The sequence below is a fragment of the Rhinopithecus roxellana genome, chromosome 8 (assembly GCF_007565055.1).
Source record: "Rhinopithecus roxellana isolate Shanxi Qingling chromosome 8, ASM756505v1, whole genome shotgun sequence".
NCBI classification, from domain to species: Eukaryota; Metazoa; Chordata; class Mammalia; order Primates; family Cercopithecidae; genus Rhinopithecus; species Rhinopithecus roxellana.
Genome location: NC_044556.1, coordinates 123501787 through 123522749, shown reverse-complemented (window position 1 = coordinate 123522749; position 20963 = coordinate 123501787). Strand labels below are relative to the sequence as shown.

The 20963-nt window shown below is 39.8% G+C and overlaps 1 protein-coding gene across 1 annotated transcript in view; it reads left to right on the top strand.

Moving 5' to 3' along the window:
- Positions 1-20963, top strand: part of SLC9C2 (solute carrier family 9 member C2 (putative)) — a 100774-nt gene that overhangs the window by 48391 nt on the left and 31420 nt on the right. Inside the window, exons 11-15 of the mRNA XM_010367402.2 lie at positions 5597-5760; positions 6377-6472; positions 18100-18197; positions 19190-19309; positions 20446-20644. Coding sequence (XP_010365704.2) covers positions 5597-5760; positions 6377-6472; positions 18100-18197; positions 19190-19309; positions 20446-20644 — 677 coding nt within the window. The remainder of the gene's footprint in view (positions 1-5596; positions 5761-6376; positions 6473-18099; positions 18198-19189; positions 19310-20445; positions 20645-20963) is intronic.

The window sequence follows — 20963 nt, the reverse complement described above, 5'->3', positions numbered from 1 at the left end:
TGCTTTAGAGACTAAATTTATAAAATATTCTAAATCCTTTGCTGTCCTTTCAACAATGTTCACAGCATCTTCACCAGGAGTAGATGCCATATCAAGAAAGCGCTTTGTTTACTCATCCATAAGAAGCAGCTCCTCATCCATGCAAATTTTATCCTGAGATTGCAGCAATTCAGTCACATGTTCAGGCTCTTTTTATTTATTTATTTATTTTTGAGACGGAGTCTCACTCTGTCGCCCAGGCTGGAGTGCAGTGGCGCCATCTCGGCTCACTGCAAGCTCCACCTCCTAGGTTCACACCATTCTCCTGCCTCAGCCTCCTGAATAGCTGGGACTACAGGCGCCCGCCACCATGCCCAGATAATTTTTTTTGTATTTTTAGTAGAGACGGGGTTTCACCGTGTTAGCCAGGATGGTCTGGATCTCCTGACCTCGTGATCCCCCCGCCTCGGCCTCCCAAAGTGCTGGGATTACAGGCGTGAGCCACTGCGCCTGGCCTCTACTTGTAATTCTAGTTCCCTTGGTATTTCCACCACATCTGCAGTTACTTTCTCCACTGAAGTCTTGAACCCCTCAAAGTCATCTGTGAAGGTTAAAATCAACTTCTTCCTGACTCCTATTAATGTTGAATTATGAATGCTCTTAATGGCACCTAGAATGGTGAATTCTTTCCATGAGGTTTATTATTGATTTTCCCCACATCCATCAGAGGAATCACTATCTATGACAACTGTAAAGCCTTACAAAATGTATTTATTAAATAATAAGACTTGAAAGTCAAAATGACTCCTTGGTACTTGGGCTGCAGAATGGATGTTGTGCTAGCAGGCAGGGAAACAACATTCAGCTCCTCGTCCATCTCCATCAGAGCTCTTGCCTGACTAAGTGTATTGTCAGTGAGTAGTAATATTTTGAAAGGAATCTTTTTTTCCTGAGCAGTAGGTATCAATAGTGAGCTTAACATATTTAATAAACCATGCTGTAAAGAGATGTGCTGTCATCCAGACTTTGTTTTTTCTTTTTTAGACCTCAGACAGAATACATTCAGCTTAATTCTTAAGAGTCTTAGGATTTTCAGACTGGTAAGTAAGCATTGGCTTCAACTTAAAACCACAAGCTGCATTAGCCTAACTAACTCTGTCCTTTGAAGCTTTGAAGCTAGGCATTGGCTTTTCCTTTTAAGTAATGAAAAGTCATCAATGGCATCCTCTTCCAATATAAGGCCGTTTATCTATGTTGAAAGTCTGCTGAATCTACATTGAAATCTGCACTGAAAATCACCTTCATCAATGATCTCAGCTACATCTTCTGAATAACTTGCTGCAGCTTCTACATCAGCCCTTGCTGCTTCACTTTGCACTTTTATGTGATGGAGATGACTTCTTTCCTTTAACCTCATGAACCAACCTCTGCTAGCTTCTAACTTTTCTTCTGCAGCTTCTTCACCCCTCTTAGCCTTCATAGAACTGAAGAGAGTTAGGGCCTTGCTCCAGGTTAGATTTTGGCTAAAGGGAATGTTGTGTTGGTTTGATTTTCTATTCAGACCACTCAATCTTTCTCCATATCAGCAATAAGGCTGTTTTGCCTTCTTATCATTTGTGTGTTCACCGGAGTAGCACTTTTAATTTCCTTCAAGAGATTTTTCTTTCCATTCACAACTTGACTGACTAGTGCAAAAGACCTAGTGCTTGGCTTATCTTGGCTTTCAACCTGCTTTCCTCACTAAATTTAATCATTTCTAGTTTCTAATTTAAAGTGAGAGACATGTGACTCTTCCTTTCACTTGAACACTTAGAAGCCATTGTAGGGTTATTAATTGGCCTAATTTCAATATTGTGTGTCTCAGGGAATAGTGAGGTCCAAGGAGAGAGTGAGAGAGAGATGCAGAAATGGCCAGTCTGAGGGGCAGTCAGAACACCACTTACTGATTGTTGTGTTATGTGGGTGCGGTTTGTGGTGCCCCAACACAATTACATTAGTAATATCAAAGATTACTAATCACATATCACCCTCATGGATATAATAATGAAAAAGTTTGAAATATTGTGAGAATTACCAAAATGTAGACACAGAGACATGAAGCGAGGACATGCTGTTGGAAAAATGGTGCTGATAGACTTGCTAGATGCAGGGTTGCCGCAGACCTTCAATTTGTAAAAACTGCAATATCTGCAAAGCACAATAAGGTAAAGCACAATGAAACAAGGCATGCCTGCACCACACTCACAGATTCATCAGTAAACCAGAAGGCCAATTTACTAGTTTATAATGAGGATGAATTTCTATGTGTGAAATTTTTGTGACCATTATCACAGTATTCACCTCTGATACCAATTTTCTAGATAAACCAGATTGGTAATCAAAAGGTTTCTTGTAGAGCATGGAACTAGTGAGGGCAAAGGAAGGATAATGTTGAAGGAGAGTTGTTCTAAATATGGAAGTAACCTGATATATTTATCCTGTTCTACTCATAAGAGTCAACACTGTTCTGCTCGGGTGTTTTCAGAAAGTCCTGCACATTCTTAGAACTGTGCTCCAAAACACTGTTGCAGAACTTCCTGTGACAGCCCACCTCAAAGCAAAGGGCTCCAATGGTTGAGTGAGGCTAGTACATGGGGCAGATTTTAGGCAGCTCTCCTTTTTCCCCAGTTATGGACCCTTCCCTCCCCCTCCCTTCCCCTCCCCTCCCCTCCCCTCCCTTCCCTTCCCTTTCCTTCCCTTCCCCTCCCCTCCCTTCCCCTTCCTTCCCCTCCCTTCCCCTCTCCTCACTTCCCCTCCCTTCCCTTCCCCTCCCTTCCTCTCCCTTCCCTTCCTCTCCCTTCTCCTCCCCTCCCCTCCCCTCCCCTCCCCTCCCCTCCCTTCCCCTCCCCTCCCCTCCCCTCCCTTCCCCTCCCTTTCCCTCCCTTCTCTTCCCCTTCCTTCCCCTCCCTTCCCTTCCTCTCCCTTCTCCTCCCCTCCCTTCTCTTCCCCTTCCTTCCCCTCCCTTCCCTTCCTCTCCCTTCTCCTCCCCTCCCCTACCTTCCCCTTCCTTTCCCTCCCTTCTCTTCCCCTTCCTTCCCCTCCCCTCCCCTCCTTTCCCCTCCCTTCCCTTCCCTTCCCCTCCTTTCCCCTCCCTTCCCTTCCCTTCCCCTCCCCTTCCCTCCCCTCCCCTTTCCTTCCTTCCCTTTCTCCTCCCTCCCTCCCTCCCTCCCTCCCTCCCTCCCTCCCTCCCTCCCTCCCTTCCTTCCTTCCTTCCTTCCTTCCTTCCTTCCTTCTCTCTCTGTCTCTCTCTCTCTCTTTCGACAGCTCACTATCTTGCCCAGGCTGGTCTCAAATTCCTGGATTCAGCCTTCAGAGAGTAGCTGGGACTACAGTTGCTCACCACCCCAACAGGCTGTGTTTGTTCTTCTTCATTTAAAAAAAATGATACAGGGCCGGGTGCAGTGGCTCACACCTGTAATCTCAGCACTTAGGAAGGCCGAGGCAGGCAGATCACGAGGTCAAAAGATAGAGATCATCCTAGCCAACATGGTGAAACACCGTCTATACTAAAAATACAAAAATTAGCTGGGCGTGGTGGCACGTGCCAGTAGTCCCACTACTTGGGAGGCTGAGGCAGGAGAATCACTTGAACCTGGGAGGTGGAGGTTGCAGTGAGCCGAGATGGCGCCACTGCACTCCAGCCTGGTGATAGAGCGAAACTCCGCCTCAAAAAACAAAACAAAACAAAACAAAACAAAACAAAACAAAACAAAAAAAAACAGGGTCTCACTCTGTCACCCAGGCTGCAATGCAGTGGTGTGATTATGGCTCACTGCAGCCTGGACCTCTTGGACTCGAGTGATCCTCTTACCTCAGCCTCCCAAATAGCTGAGACTATAGGTTTGCACCACCACACCCAGCTCATTTTTTTTTTTTTTTCTTTTTTGGTAGAAATAGGCTAAATGACTTCATAGCCCTTGACTATATTGCCCTGGTTGGTCTTGAATTCCTGGGCTCAAGGGATTCTCCTGCCCTGGCATCCCAAAGTGTGGAAATTATAGGTGTGAGCCACTGTGCATGGTCTCGGGTTATTGTTTATAGTGAAAAGCTGTGCTTGGATTGGCAAAGCTCACAAGGCAGCATGAGTGAAGTTAATTTGATGCCTGAAGTCTTGCTCACACTTTCCCTCCCACGAAATCCCTTTGGCTGCCAGGGATCCTGACCCAGTTGGCTCTCTTTTTTGAAGACAAAATATGTGGGTTTCTCTCATGCTTCCTTTCTTGTGATTCCTCCTACTCTGGTATTCAAAAGTGAGAACAGTGAGGGATTTTACTACCATGACAATGCTTTTTTTCTCTTGTTTCTTTTTTTCCCCCCTCTATAAATTTTTGGTTGTATTAACCAAGCTTCAGAATTTATTTTAATTCACTCTGGAATAAAGATTATATAGCAAGTACTTTATCTTTTCAATGTTCATTCTTTCTAGAAATACCATGTGGTACACATTTAACAGCTGCTTGTCGGATTTGAGTTTTACCAGTCAGAGGTTCAAACCAACTCCTTCCACCTGGTCTAATGCTTTTAAGCGGTTCCTCCTCATACTCTTCCAGGATTATCTTAAACACTGGGAGTACATTCAGATATACTAGTGCCACCAAGTAGCTCACATGCCTTCATACTTCCCCTGAGTAACTGGAAAGTGACTGTTGCCCCGTCATATGGTTGGTATCTAATTGGGCAAATGAATACATTTTCTCCTTGTGTGGTCTTAGCCCTGGGAATTTTAAATCCAAGGCAGCAGGCAGTCAGATGCCTCTTTGCTCTGGGTTACAGTGAACTGATTCTGATGCTTGAGAGGGATATCCCTGTAGACCTTTCTGGATCCCCAAACTTCAAATCACTCCATTGTACCCAGTGTCCCATAGAGAGTGAAATAAAGTTACACTGAAACATTTAGAAGCCATTTAGCCCTTGAAGAGACATTTCATATGCAATTATGAGAGAACAGCTTTATTGAGATCGAATTTTGAGTAAGTAGACTAAGCTCATTTACTCATTAAACTCTTCTCTTTGGTAAGTGAACCTTATAGAAACCTCAAGAAAATGCAAAATACTACACATTTTGAACATATTGATTCACTGGCCAGAAAACAGAGATGTTAAATTTGAGGGATCTCTATTGCACTGGCCTTTAAATGTTATTATGTACAGTATAAGAAACAATTGGAGAACTTGTTAAAATGTAAATTTTCAGGCCAATCTGATTCTGTAGGTATGGAGTAGAACCCAGGAATTTGCATAGTTTAATAGGCAGCCCTTCCACCTGTACCCTTTACACTTTGAGAAATATGGATTGGGTGCGTTGAAGTCATCATGTCTTTAGCTATAGGGAAAGCAAGGAAACTAATAAACATTTTTTTAGCAGTTGAGTCAGATAAAGTTGAGCTATACAGCCAAAAAGAAACAAATAGTTCAGTAATCTTCTGGAAAGTTTTGTATGAAAAATTGTCCTTGCTCTAACCACTCTGGTTTGCAGGTGATCTCAAGATTTCACTACATAATCATACAACATTTTTTTGCTTTCCCTTGCAGTCTTCACTGTACTCTATTAAGGCCTTTGCTTTTGTCTTTGTCATAGATTTGTGTGTTCTTTCCCTCCCAAGACAAATGGCCTTGCAAAATGCCACTCAGCACATACAGGAGATAGTACAGAACACAATAACTTTATCTAAAGCAGAAAAAATTTTGACAAATGTTAATTGGACCTTAGTAGAAGATAAAACGAGGATCGAATACATTCCTGTGAGTTGATACCTAGCAAAAAGTAGTTTTCCTTTCCTTCCCTTGGTCTGCCTTGCTTGCTTTAGGCTATTGTTAAAGACCTGATTCTGCTAATTAAACGTCAGAAAACTGAGGGGATATAGTTACTGGCCTTGCTACTTTGGTGAAATGAGTTTGAATTCTGTCTCTAAAGAGAAGGTCTTGGTTATCCAGCTTTATTTGCCAAATACCAGGAGAATGGATGTTTTTACGATCTGGCTGGTTGAGTACCAATCAATGGCCTCTGCCAAGATAGTGTTTTTAATGGCTTAAGATACTGAGAATTCTCTCCTGGTAGGAGTGTTATAAAAAGCAGAAAACACGGGCTGATTTAGAGAGCAGTCAAGCACATAGATAAGTTTAGAGAAGAATTTGGGATATAAATCTCCCCAAATGAATATTTCCTTTAGCACAATTGAAGGCAGCACTTCTTACATGAAAAAACATTACCCACGTTATACACAGCTCTTCATTCTAGCAATTCTGCTTTGAATTACTGGAATCTTTGTTGAGAGTAGCACTTGCCCGTTCCTAATCATTTTTACTTATTTTTAACTTTATCTCTTTATGTTTTAAAATGTCGTCTGGTACGTTTCAGTCTTCCCACGTTTCACATAAGGATATGAAGAAGGAATCCACAACAGATGAAGCTTTAATAGAAGAAGCCAGATTGCATGTAGCTACAATACAAATGGTTGGTGCTGTTCACATCATGTTTTAAAATTTCTTGTCTTGCAATGTCTTTAATCCTGGTGTATGATTTTCAGATGACTTGAAAACTTTTCTTCATCTTCTGACAGTCTGTTGATTGTTAAAATTAATGTGTGATTTGTTAAAGTCAAAAAATAAAAAATTTCCTTCTTCCTGAGGCTTTAAGACAGAAACCTTATTATCCTGTTTCTATGTCTGGCACATTTTAGCAGTCACTTTTGAGGGCCCTTAGAATAATGTTTGGTGCTATTTACATACCAGATAATTAAACATTTTCTTTTTTTTTTTTTTTTTTTTTTTTTTGAGACGGAGTCTCGCTCTGTCACCCAGGCTGGAGTGCAGTGGCCGGATCTCAGCTCACTGCAAGCTCCGCTTCCCGGGTTTATGCCATTCTCCTGCCTCAGCCTCCCGAGTACCTGGGATTACAGGCGCCTGCCACCTCGCTGGGCTAGTTTTTTGTATTTTTTAAGTAGAGATGGGGTTTCACCGTGTTCGCCAGGATGGTCTCCATCTCCTGACCTCGTGATCCGCCCGTCTCGGCCTCCCAAAGTGCTGGGATTACAGGCTTGAGCCACCGCGCCCGGCCTAATTAAACATTTTCAAATATTTAAATTGCTTTTATAAATGTAACATATCTGAGTTCCATTTATACAAAATTCTCTCAAGTGCTAATATAGCTGTTAGAGAGACAATAAGCTAAAATAAATCTGATGAAGGCCGGGCGCGGTGGCTCAAGCCTGTAATCCCAGCACTTTGGGAGGCCGAGACGGGCGGATCACGAGGTCAGGAGATCAAGACCATCCTGGCTAACATGGTGAAACCCCTTCTCTACCAAAAATACAAAAAACTAGCCGGGCGACCTGGCGGGCGCCTGTAATCCCAGCTACTCGGGAGGCTGAGGCAGGAGAATGGCGTGAACCTGGGAGGCGGAGCTTGCAGTGAGCTGAGATCTGGCCACTGCACTCCAGCCTGGGCGACAGAGCGAGACTCCGTCTCAAAAAAAAAAAAATAAATAAAATAAATAAATAAATAAATCTGATGAATCAAAAATTCTCTTGAAATGTTGTAATACTAATATTTAAATGTTCTAATAAAATATAGGAAGATTACCTGGTAAAATCAAGTTTACACCAGCTTATCAAATCATACATTTTAAACTGGAGTTATAATCAAATAGAACAAATTTTATTCAATATAAAATATATATAAAATACTAATTATGCCCGGAATTCTTTTTTAGTTTCTTTTTAAAATTTATTGTCAATATTAAGAACTCCTAACATATGCAAAAGTAGATAGACTAGTGTAATAAATCCTCATGTACCCATCACCCAACCTTAAAAACCATCCACATGTGACTGATACCTGCTGCATCCTAACCCCCATCTTATGTATTAGTTTGAAACAAATCATACATGGCATATCATTTCATCTGTAAATATTTCAGTATATATCTTTAAATTTTAAAGTATTTTTAAAAACATAAAATACTAACATTATACTTAAACATGAATAATAATTCCTTAATAACATCAAATACCGAGTCAGTGGTAAGATTTCCAATTGTCTCAAAAATGTGACAAATATTTATTTTTACAGTTTATATTTTCAAATTGAATTCCAGTAAAGTCCACACATTACAGTGAACTGATATGTCCTTCAAATCTCTATTAACATATAAATTCCTTCTTTTTGCTTTCGTTTTTTTCTGTTGAAGAATATATTTCTTCTTATTTATTTATTTAGAGACAGAGTCTGGCTCTGTCATCCAGACTGGAGTGCAGTGGCACCATCTTGACTCACTGAAACCTCCGCCTCCTGGGTTCAAGAGATTTTTGTGCCTCAGCCTCCCTAGTAGCTGGAATTACAAGTGTGTGCCACCATGCCCAGCTAATTTTTGTATTTTTAGTAGAGATGGGGTTTTGGCACCATGCCCAGCTAATTTTTGTATTTTTAGTAGAGATGGGGTTTTGGCACCATGCCCAGCTAATTTTTGTATTTTTTAGTAGAGATGGGGTTTTGGCACGTTGGCCAGGTTGGTCTCAAACTCCCGGCCTCAAGTGATCTGCCCACCTCAGCCTCCCAAAGAACTGGGATTACAGGTGTGAGCCACCGCTCCCAGCTTGAAGAACATATTTCTTCTTAAGAAATTATTTTCATTCTTTTAAACATTTCTATACTTAGTTTAACATATTCTCAGAGTTTGAAAGGCTCTCGTCCACAGTAGAAAATTCCATATGGTCACAAATTCTTTGCAGAGCCTCCTGTTAAAAAGTGGTATCTTTATCCTACCCCTTGAATTTGGGCTGTTCTTGTGATTTGTTTTGAGCATAAAATATGGCAAAAGTGGCTTTGTGAACGTTCTGGAGCCTAGGCATTGAGAGGATTTGTAGCTTCTACCTTTTTTCCACTCTGAATGCCACCTTGAGACTGCCATGCAAAGAAGATGACCTAGCCTCTGAAGAATGAGAAGCCACCTAGAGGAAAACTGAGGCAAAAGGGCCAGTACCTAACTTCCAGACTTGTGGATGAGGCTGCCTCAAGTCAAGGGGTGGGGCAATAGACTCAACCTCTTAATAGTAAGACATACACAGAATTTGTGGCCATATTTACTGCTCCACAGTTTGCCCACTGGCCACAATATTTCTACCCCTCCTACATGTAAAACAGACTCACCCTTTTCCAAGAATCCAAAAAGCTACATCCTATTTGCTATCAGACTCAAAGTCCAGTATCTCATGATCTGCAATCCAGGTGAGAGGCTCCTTGGTTGCCTCTCCTGAAGTGTGACTCCTCTTGATCTAGAGACCTGTGAACTAAAAAGACAAGTTATCTGCCCCCCAGACACCCAGTATTCAGTGATGATCAACAGACACCACTGTTCAAGATGGGGAAGAATGGGATGGCTTGAGAAATTACTGATCCGTGGCAATTCTGAAATCCATCTGCGCACACATACCAATTCTTCTCATTCTTTCCATTTCTGTAGGAAATAATCCATGCTTGTAGCCAAGTGACTTTCTCAGTTTGATTTCTGCCTGTAGAAAACTGGGAGGTTTATATTCACTTAGAACTGTCTCTGTCCCTTTTTGTCCAATCTAGCACAATTACCATAAAAACTGTTTGTTTTCAATGACTCTGGTTTAGTCCACCCCACTTCACAATTTCTTATCAGGTAGACTGTTGACTGTGTCAGACAATGCAGATATGAGTCTGAGGTGGCCTTTAGTCTTGTTGAGAAGGTAGACGAAGTTCAACCTTGAATCTTTGGGTGGTCTTAACAAAGGGCCTTCAGCCACACCCTCGATTTGATTTGGAAGCTGAGGCCATATTTTACTGACAGCACCCTGGATTTGGTCTTTTTTTTTTTTTTTTATTAAATTATACTTTAAGTTCTAGGGTACATGTGTACAAATGTGCAGGTTTGTTACATACGTATACATGTGCCATGTTGGTTTGCTGCACCCATTAACTCGTCATTTACATTAGGTATTTCTCCTAATGCTATCCCTCCTCTATCTCCTCACCCCACGACAGGCCCTGGTGTGTGATGTTCCCCGCCCTGTGTCCAAGTGTTCTCATTGTTCAATTCTCACCTACGAGTGAGAACATGCGGTGTTTGGTTTTTTGTCCTTGTGATAGTTTGTTGAAAATGATGGTTTCCAGCTTCATCCATGTCCATACAAAGGACATGAACTCATCATTTTTTATGGCTGCATAGTATTCCATGGTGTATATGTGCCACATTTCCTTAATCCAGTCTATCATTGATGGACATTTGGGTTGGTTCCAAGTCTTTGCTATGCTGAATAGTGCCACAATAAACATAGCGTGCACGTGTCTTTATAGTAGCATGAGTTATAATGCTTTGGGTATATACCCAGTAATGGGATTGCTGGATCAAATGGTATTTCTGGTTCTAGATCCTTGAGGAATCGCCACACTGTCTTCAACAATGGTTGAACTAGTTTACAGTCCCACCAACAGTGTAAGAGCATTCCTAATTCTCTACATCCTCTCCAGTACCTGTTGTTTCCTGACTTTTTAATGATCATCATTCTAAGTGGTGGGAGATGGTATCTCATTGTTGTTTTGATTTGCATTTCTCTGAGGAGCAGTGATGATGAGCATTTTTTCATGTGTCTGTTGGCTGCATAAATGTCTTCTTTAGAGAAGTGTCTGTTCATATCCTTTGCACACTTTGTGATGGGGTTGTTTGATTTTTTTTCTTGTAAATTTGTTTAAGTTCTTTGTAGATTCTAGATATTAGCCCTTTGTCAAATGGGTAGATTGCAAAAATTTTCTCCCATTCTGTAGGTTGCCTGTTCACTCTGATGGTAGTTTCTTTTGCTGTGCAGAAGCTCTTTAGTTTAATGAGATCCCATTTGTCAATTTTGGCTTTTGTTGACATTGCTTTTGGTGTTTTGGTCATGAAGTCCTTGCCCATGCCTATGCCCTGAATGGTTTTGCCTAGGTTTCCTTCTGGGGTGTTTATGGTTTTTAGGTCTAATATTTAAGTCTTTAATCCATCTTGAATGAATTTTTGTACAAGGTATAAGGAAGGGATCCAGTTTCAGCTTTCTACATATGGCTAGCCAGTTTTCCCAGCACCATTTATTAAATAGGGAATCCTTTCCCTATTTCTTGTTTTTGTCAGGTTTGTCAAAGATCAGATGGTTGTAGATGTGTGGTGTTATTTCTGAGGGCTCTGTTCTGTTCCATTGGCCTATTCCTCTGTTTTGGTACCAGTACCATGCTGTTTTGGTTACTGTAGCCTTGTAGTATAGTTTGAAGTCAGGTAGTGTGATGCTTCCAGCTTTGTTCATTTTGCTTAGGATTGTCTTGGCAATGTGGGCTCTTTTTTGGTTCCATATGAACTTTAAAGTAGTTTTTTCCAATTCTGTGAAGAAAGTCATTGGTACCTTGATGGGGATGGCATTGAATCTATAAATTACCTTGGGTAGTAGGGCGATTTTCATGATATTGATTCTTCCTATCCATGAGCATGGAATGTTATTCCATTTGTTTGTGTCCTCTTTTATTTTGTTGAGCAGTAGTTTGTAGTTCTCCTTGAAGAGGTCCTTCACATTGCTTGTAAATTGGATTCCTAGGTATTTTATTGTCTTTGTAGCAATTGTAAATGGGAGTTCACTCATGATTTGGCTCTCTGTTTCTCTGTTATTGGTGTATAGGAATGCTTGTGATTTTTGCACATTGATTTTGTATCCTGAGACTTTGCTGAAGTTGCTTATCAGCTTAAGGAGATTTTGGGCTGAGACAATGGGGTTTTCTAACTATACACTCATGTCATCTGCAAACAGGGACAATTTGACTTCCTCTTTTCCTAATCAAATACCCTTTATTTCTTTCTCTTGCCTGACTGCCCTGGCCAGAACTTCCAACACTATGTTGAATAGGAGTGGTGAGAGAGGGGATCCCTGTCTTGTGCCAGTTTTCAAAGGGAATGCTTCCAGTTTTTCCCATTGAGTATGGTACTGGCTGTGGGTTTGTCATGAATAGCTTTTATTTTTTTGAGATACATTCCATCAATACCTCATTTTTTGAGAGTTTTTAGCATGTAGGGCTGTTGAATTTTGTTGAGGGTCTTTTCTGCATGTATTGAGATAATTATGTGGTTTTTGTCTTTGGTTCTGTTTATGTGATGGATTATACTTACTGATTTGGTATGTTGAACCAGCCTTGCATTCCAGGGATGAAGCCACCTTGATCTTGGTGGATAAATTTTTTGATGTGCTGCTGGATTCAGTTTGCCAGTATTTTATTTAGGATTTTTGCTTCGATGTTCATCAGGGATATTGGTCTAAAATTCTCTTTTTTTGTTGTGTCTCTGCCAGGCTTTGGTATCAGGATGATGCTGGCCTCATAAAATAAGTTAGGGAGGATTCTCTCTTTTTCTCTTGATTGGAATAGTTTCAGAAGGAATGTTACCAGCTGCTCTTTGTACCTCTGGTAGAATTCGACTATGAATCTGGTGTTGGACTTTTTTGGTTGGTAGGCTATTAATTATTGCCTGAATGTCAGATCCTGTTATTGGTCTATTCAGCAATTCAACTTCTTTTTGGTTTAGTCTTGGGAGGGTGTATGTGTCCAGGAATTTATCCATTTCTTCTAGATTTTCTAGTTTATTTGCGTAGAGGTGTTTATGGTATTCTCTGATGGTAGTTTGTATTTCTGTGGGATCGGTGCTGATATCACCTTTATCACTTTTTTTGTGACTATTTGATTCTTCTCTTTTTTCTTCTTTATTAGTCTTGCTAGTGGTCTATCGATTTTGTTGATCTTTTAAAAAAAACCAGCTCCTGGATTCATTGATTTTTTGAAGGTTTTTATTATCTCCATCTCCTTCAGTTCTGCTCTGACCTTAGTTATTTCTTGCTTTCTACTAGCTTTTGAATGTGTTTGCTCTTGTTTCTCTATTTCTTTTAATTGTGATGTTAGGGTGTTGATTTTAGATCTTTCCTGCTTTCTCTTCTGGGCATTTAGTGCTATAAATTTTCCTCTACACACTGCTTTAAATGTGTCCCAGAGATTCTGGTATGTTGTGTCTTTGTTCTCATTGGTTTCAAAGAACATCTTTATTTCTGCCTTCATTTTTTAGATTTACCCAGTAGACATTCAGGAGCTGGTTATTGAGTTTCCATGTAGTTGTGCAGTTTTGAGTGAGTTTCTTAATCCTGAGTTCTAATTTGATTGCACTGTGGTCTGAGAGACTGTTGTGATTTCTGTTCTTTTACATTTGCTGAGGAGTGCTTTACTTTCAACTGTGTGGTCAATTTTGGAATAAGTGTGATGTGGTGCTATGAAGAATGTATATTCTGGTGATTTGGGGTGGAGAGTTCTGTAGATGTCTATTAGGTCTGCTTGGTGCAGAACTGAGTTCAAGTCATGGATATCCTTGTTAACCATCTGTCTTGTTGTTCTGTCTAATATTGACAGTGGAGTGTTAAAGTCTCCCATTATTATTGTGTGGGATTCTAAGTCTCTTTGTAGGTCTCTGAGGACTTGATTTATAAATCTGGTACTCCTGTATTGGGTGCATATATATTTAGGATAGTTAGCTCTTCTTGTTGAATTGATCCCTTTACCATTATGTGATGGCCTTCTTTGTCTCTTTTGATCTTTGTTGGTTTAAAGTCGGTTTTATCAGGGACTAGTATTGCAACCCCTGCTTTTTTTTTTTTTTTTTTTTTTTTTGGCTTTCCATTTGCTTGGTAGATCTTCCTCCATCCCTTTATTTTGAGTGTATGTGTGTCTCTGCACATGAGATGGGTCTCCTGAATATAGCACACCATTGGGTCTTAACTCTTTATCCAATTTGCCATTCTCTGTCTTTTAATTGGGACATTTAGCCCACTTACTTTTAAGGTTAATATTGTTATATGTGGGCCGGGCGCGGTGGCTCAAGCCTGTAATCCCAGCACTTTGGGAGGCCGAGACGGGCGGATCACGAGGTCAGGAGATCGAGACCATCCTGGCTAACACGGTGAAACCCCGTCTCTACTAAAAAAAATACAAAAAAAAAAAAAAAAAAACTAGCCGGGCGAGGTGGCGGGCGCCTGTAGTCCCAGCTACTCGAGAGGCTGAGGCAGGAGAATGGCGTAAACCCGGGAGGCGGAGCTTGCAGTGAGCTGAGATCCGGCCACTGCACTCCAGCCCCGGCGACAGAGCGAGACTCCGCCTCAAAAAAAAAAAAAAAAAATATTGTTATATGTGAATTTGATCCTGTCATTATGATGTTAGCCAGTTATTTTGCCCGTTAGTTGATGCAGTTTCTTCTCAGCAGTGATGCTCTTTACAATTTGGCATGTTTTGGTTTTTACTTTTAGATCTTTGCCAGCTGGAGAAACCACAGATGAGAAACACGTTTAGTTTCCAACTTGGCAAATCATGGCTTCTATATTTTCTCTAAGTTCTGCTTTAAGACTGAACTATTTCTCTTTGTTTTATCCCAGTCCCTGTCTTTCTCTGTCTTGTTATATGAAGCTAAAAAAAGCAGTACTTTTAATATTCTTGGAATATTAGAAATCTAGAAATCTTCTTAGGAGATTCATGAGGTACATTTTCTGTCTTTCACGTTGCCTCAGGTGACAGCCTGGTCAGTGGTACTGCCTTTTGGTAGCATGGCTGCCTCCCTCCAGTCTCCTGCTTTAGTTTCCCCACTGCTCTTCCAGCTTCCACTAACCGTCTTCTCACTGCCCCCCTACCTCTGCTCACCACCCATTTCCAAAGCTAATGCAGTGTGTTTTAATTTCTGGAGGCCCTCCACAATTGATACTGATTTTTCCTGTTTTAGTCAGCTTCTGCTGTTTAACCAACCGACCCAGAACTTGGTGGCTTAAAACAATGATTCATTATTTCTCACGGTTCTGTGTGTTGGCAATCTGGGTGATTCTACTCTTGGTCTCATTTTGGATCACTCATATGCCTGTGGTCATTTCCTAGATCGGCTGTGGCCGGAGGGTTTGGCAGCTGATGCTAGTTGTCTTCCAAGGTGCTTTGTTTCTCCCCTCTATGGTCTGTTCTCTATAGTTGGCTGGACTGGGCTTCTTCACAGCATGGTCTCTGGGTTTCAAAGGGTGAGAGGGAAAGCCACAAAGCCTCTTAAGTTCCAGGCTCTGGAGCCTGAGCAATGTCATTTTTACCACCATTTTATTAGTTAAAGCAAATCACAAAGCCCGCCCAGAGTCAATGAGTAGAAAAGTAGATTACACCTCTTAATGGGGAAACAGTGATGCCAATTGCAAAGCGGGCGTGGACACAGGGAGGCATGACACACTGCAGTCATTGTTATAATGACCTACCACATTTACTTTTTAAAACCAACAGTCCCATGGAAGGACTTGCTTCATGCTATTTTTGAACAGCTTTCCTAACAGTACCTTCTACTCTGGCATTCTTCCTGTGTTTGTTACCCCTTTCCTTTTCAGTCTCCTCTATGAACTCTTTTTAACCCTTTAATGTTGGTGCACCTCAGGACAATTAACTCTGTCCACTGTTCTTACTTTATAGTCTCTCCTTCTTTATTCCCAGCTAGGCTTATGATTTTAACACTATGCATAGATGCTCTACAAATCTATAATCTTCCTTCCACACCTTTCAACACCAGCTCTTTAGACTCATGAATCCAGTGGTGGCTAGACAGCTTCTCCTTTCACTCTACCTCAAATCCATATTGAACTCATCCCAAGCCTACTGTTACATTCCAAGTGTTAGTGAATTAGACCATGGGTTGCTGGAGTCAGTCCTCTTCCTCTACGCTTCTCCAAGCTCTATCAATCTTACTTTCTAAATATTTGTCAAATACACCCCTTTCTGTCCTCATGAATCTTAATTTAGGCTTTCATAATCTCTTGTCCGGACGGTAACCTTCAACTGGTCCACTTGCCTCCAGTATTTCCATTCTCAAGTTACAGTGACTTACTAAAAGACATGTGACTATACCTCCTTCCTGCTTAAAACCCTAAATGACTCCTCAGTGCCTACATTTTCCATTGTGAGTTCCAAAGGACACTTATTCCATGGGATGTTAATAGAAACTGCATGAAAAATGAAGTTTCCATGCTCAAATTACTTTGGGAAATGGTGGCTTAAATAAAGTTAAATGGGTTTCTTTTAGAACTTCTTGTAGAACTTCTCAGAATTTTTAATATGCTAATATACATTGAGCTTCTCCAAGAGGGACTATCGAGTGCAACATTTCCTTACCCTTTCCCCTGCCCTGCATAGTTTTTCAGGGATTGGGATTGAAGGAGTATCTCACAGAATGAGTGTATCACATTCCAAGAAAAGTTCACCTATGAAATTAAGTCAAAGTGCAATATACAAGGTATTTTAAAATCTGGCCTCTGACTGTTTCTCTGACTGGTGCTGTGCCCCACAACTTGTCTTTTACCGCACTCAGCATACTGTTTCTCACCTCTGTACATGCACCAGAGATGCCACCCTCTGCCCACCTCTTTCTTCACTCTGCTCGCCCCACCACGGTTCTTCATCTGGATAATTGTACTTCTCCTTAAAACTCAGTTGAGGTATCATCTCCTCCAAGAAACTCTCTCTGATCCCATCTCCACATCAAGTTTGATTAACACCCTGTGCTGAATGTTATCCCCTTAATTTCTTCCTTTATCATATATGCATCTAACTTTTCCCCTGCCCCACTAGATTGTGAACCCCTTAAAGCCTTGGATTATACCTCCATTGCCCTAAAACGGGGCTTGAAACAGAGTAGGCATTTAATAGACATTTGTTCAAAGGATGAATGAATAAATAAACAATCCATCATATTAGTAAATCATAATTTTCTTGATCCAGGCCTACTTCTTGATGGGCAGGCCTGGAAACACTACAAGTGTAAATACTAGAGGTAGGCCTCAGGACTGAGCTTCTGGGACATACTTTTCTCACAGTGGATATCCTACCAGGGCCATCATGGAGGCTTGCAATGTGGAGAAATCCGCTAAGTGCTCCGGTAGCCCTCAGACTAGAGAGAGCCTGGCCATTGCCCCATACCCTTTGGAAGGCAGCTTCAGAATTTGCATATCCTTTATCAAAGCTGTTACTGGTAGATCATTTTTCTATCTTCTGGAAAAGGAGCTAATGAGTGAATGAGAATTGTCTTGAGATGTAAGTGGCGTGAATTCTCTCCTTTCCTGAAATGACTATCATCCCTCGAATTTTAAGACTTGAGAAAATATGTTAAATGCAGTAGTGGTTGGAGCCAACATTTCTAAACAATGGATAGGCGAAGTGTATGGTCAGTATGTGAGGAAATGTAGGCATCAGTTCCAGGAGGTAACGCTAACCTCTGAATGTAATGTCAGTGTCATGTAGAAGCTATAATTTTTCTGCTATTTTAGGAGGAGGATTGACACAATAATACAGCCTATCTTTTTCTTTTGATGGTTCCATGTGGGACTGAAATGATTAGTTACACTTAGAATTAATATTTTGCACGCTCTATTCTGCTATAGAAAGATGATGCTGCTGATGTTATTTATATTACTGAAGTAAACTCTTTGAGTTGTGTGTGTGTGTATATACATATATATATATATATTTTTTTTTTTTTGAAATGGAGTGTCACTCTGTTGCCCAGGCTGGAGTGCAATGGCATGATCTCGGCTCACCGCAACCTCCGCCTCCTGGGTTCAAGCGATTCTCCTGCCTTAGCCTCCTGAGTAGGTGGGATTACGGGCATGTGCCACCATGCCTGGCTAATTTTGTATTTTTAGTAGAGATGGGGGGTTTCACCATGTTGCCCAGACTGGTCTTGAACTCCTGGACTCAAGTGATCCCCCTGCCTCGACCTCCCAAAGTGAGCCACCGTGCCTGGCTGAGTGGTGTACATTTTGAGTCTCTAGAAAGCTAAGACCCTTTTTATCTCTCGTAACATTCAGGACTGTACTTTATAAAAATGAGTATTCTGTAAACATTTGCATTGAATGAAATTTATTTCCTACTATATAATTTTTTGTAATAGCGTATTTTGATATATTGAGTTCAGTAATAATAGTGAGGGCTATGTAAGGGTTAAGAATACATTCCATTTATGTCTTAATCTTTTGTTTTCTTCATTCAATGTATGTTTAGAGTAGCTTTGAAAAACAGCGTAACAATGGAATTCTTGAAATAGAGGCAGCCCGGATATTAATTGGTGCGGCAAAATGCTATTACTCCATCCAAGGAAAGTAAGTGTAACACTTCTTTAATTGATATTCCAAAATTGAAAGGCTATATGATGAAGAATGAATAAAATGAGAATTAAATGTCCAGATTGATCAATCTATTATTTCACATATCTATATCTATCCATCTTCTGTCTGTTCATCTGTCTGTCCTTCCATCCATCTATCCATCTACTTTTTATTTTGTTTATTTTTTTTTCCCCCTGAAGTTTTATAACCTTGGTGACATTAGGGGAGTCTGGAGAAAGATTGGACTATCATGTAATTAGGTAAGACACTAGGGAATCCATGAAAGGGAACTTATATAACTTCAATTACTATTATAATTATTTTGCCTTTATATTATCTTCACTTTAAGTTGCCAGACAGAGGAGGTTCAGAAGCCTGGAGGCTGCCATTAGACTGCTCCCTGGGGTGGAGCAGGCTCTGGAAGAATTGACCCAACTGCTGGTGCTGACAAGTGCAATTAAGTCTGGTGGGAAAAGCTCAGTATCTGAGAGATATAACAATATCTGGTTACAGTCCTGGCAAACATTAGATAATAGATGATCTAACACAAAGCTGTGGGGCAATAATACTAGGAGATCCTGGCTAGCTGATAGATAACATTTCAGCAGCCAGGTAATCTATTTGGAAGATTGTTACCAGTCCCTGGAATAAAGTTAGGAAAGTTAGAGCCCTCAGGGCCTTGGAGAGGGTTGGGACAGACCAACATGACAAAGGAAAGCTTGATTCCAAACTCTAAAGAAATGGTCTAGAGAAGCTTTACTTACGTTCAACCTCTGGTCAGCAACAGAGGCAGCAGGGGTCTCATGTTAAAACTACTAGTGTACCATGACCATGGATGGATGGGTAGATGGATGCAGAGGCATGCAACTGAGCTTATTTGGTGGTCCATATTAAATGTATACTTAGTACACCTTCCCCTTTTATATTAACCCAAAGTATATCACTTGCTTTTTATTATAACACATATGTACATTTTTCTCTGTTAGATTCATGAGTATTTATGATGTTTCAACTTACATGAGAACTAGAAGTTGGCTTATGAAGTTTAAAACTGTTTTAACTTTCTTGGAATATCGTAAAGAAAAGATACATTTTATTCCACCTGAGTAAGTATTGTGAATCTTTAATAGAAACATACTTGAAAATACTACCATTTCTACATTGTCAGAATAGCTTATCTCAATTTTCCTTAAGAAAAACTATATTACGGTTTATTTTCACTGATTGAGTGGTGATTGCTTCTCTTCTTCCATTCTGTTTCAGCAGCTTCAATGACATCTGTATTAGAGAGTAGTCAGGAAGGGAAAAAGGATGGTCACATTTGGATCCTTCAAGTTTTAATTTCTGTTTCTGAGGGTTATAGTGTGTTGTGGGCTGCTTAATATTCTTCTGGATATAACATAGAGCAGGGATGAGAAATTGCTAACTTTATAGACTAGATCTAGCTCTGTTTAATTTCATCTGTTCTATTGTGTGATTCTTTTGATCTATAATTAGGAAAAACACAACATGGCCTTAATAATACTTGTAACCAATTTTCCAAAACATCACAAAACACAGATTTTACTTAACTGGGGTAGATATTTTACTTAGTTTTATAAATTGTGAGCTTACATACTTTTTAGAGCAGAGAGACACAATTTTTCTACCAATAGAACATGTCAAAACAAGAACATACCAAGGGCGTTAATGCTGCTAAATTTTAAGTGGGGATTAACCTTTATAACAAATTCTAGTAATTTTTTTTAACTTTTTTCCATTTAATAAGTTTAAAGAGATATACAAAAAATCTAAAGTGTAGGACCTTGACATATATCCAGAGAATTTCTTTTTGTCATGCTCCACTTTAGATGGAATGAAAAGTCTTAATAAATATATGTCACAGTAATTATTTAATATAATGTTTTTCCCATTCTTGATTTTAAACAATCCAATGTGTGATTTGTTTCCTCTAAATTTATTTATTTTTTGCTTTTATTTATGAATCTTTGCATTGTTTCCAAGGTACTGTAGCCTTGAGTTTTAAAAATGCTTCCCATCCCTGATATGGATTTTTAAAAATCATATTTTTTACCTTTCTTCGTTATGATTTTTATGTATAGAAAGTATGCTTTTGATTTTTGTTTCCTTTATTTTATATTATGTATAGTCTTCAAATTAATTTTAATTATTTATTAAACAAATGTTGAACTTCAGCTGCTAATTATTAAGTGATCTAACATTTTATTTGATCTCTTTTCAGGAGTAATGCATTTCTGACTTTTATATTTCACATAGTATTTTCTGAAGAATTTGAATATACAGGACAGATTATAAATTTGATATATATTTATCCTATGATAATACATCTGTGGCCAATGGCAAGAGATTTAAATGTGTCAGCACTGATATCAATAAACTACTATTTTATGTTTTTATATGTATTAGAATCAACATTGAAGGTACTGTTTAGAAATAGAATCTATAAAAAGAGCAATTCAGGTATTTTGAATCTATTTTGTCATATTATTGAAGTAACTTGATACCAAGAACCATTTGCTATGACAGTTGATGAGATCCTGGAATTTTAGTAACCTTTTTGAATTTTCCAAGTTTAATAGTGAAATTAGTGTAAGAGTCATGGTATTGAACATCAGTTAAGTATCATAAAAGTAGAGAGATTCTCAAGTATCAGGTAAAGGATAATTGAAAATCCAGACATGGATGTTTCCCTCAAATATCTTGTGTAATGATGCAAGAAATAAATAAGTGAATAAGAAT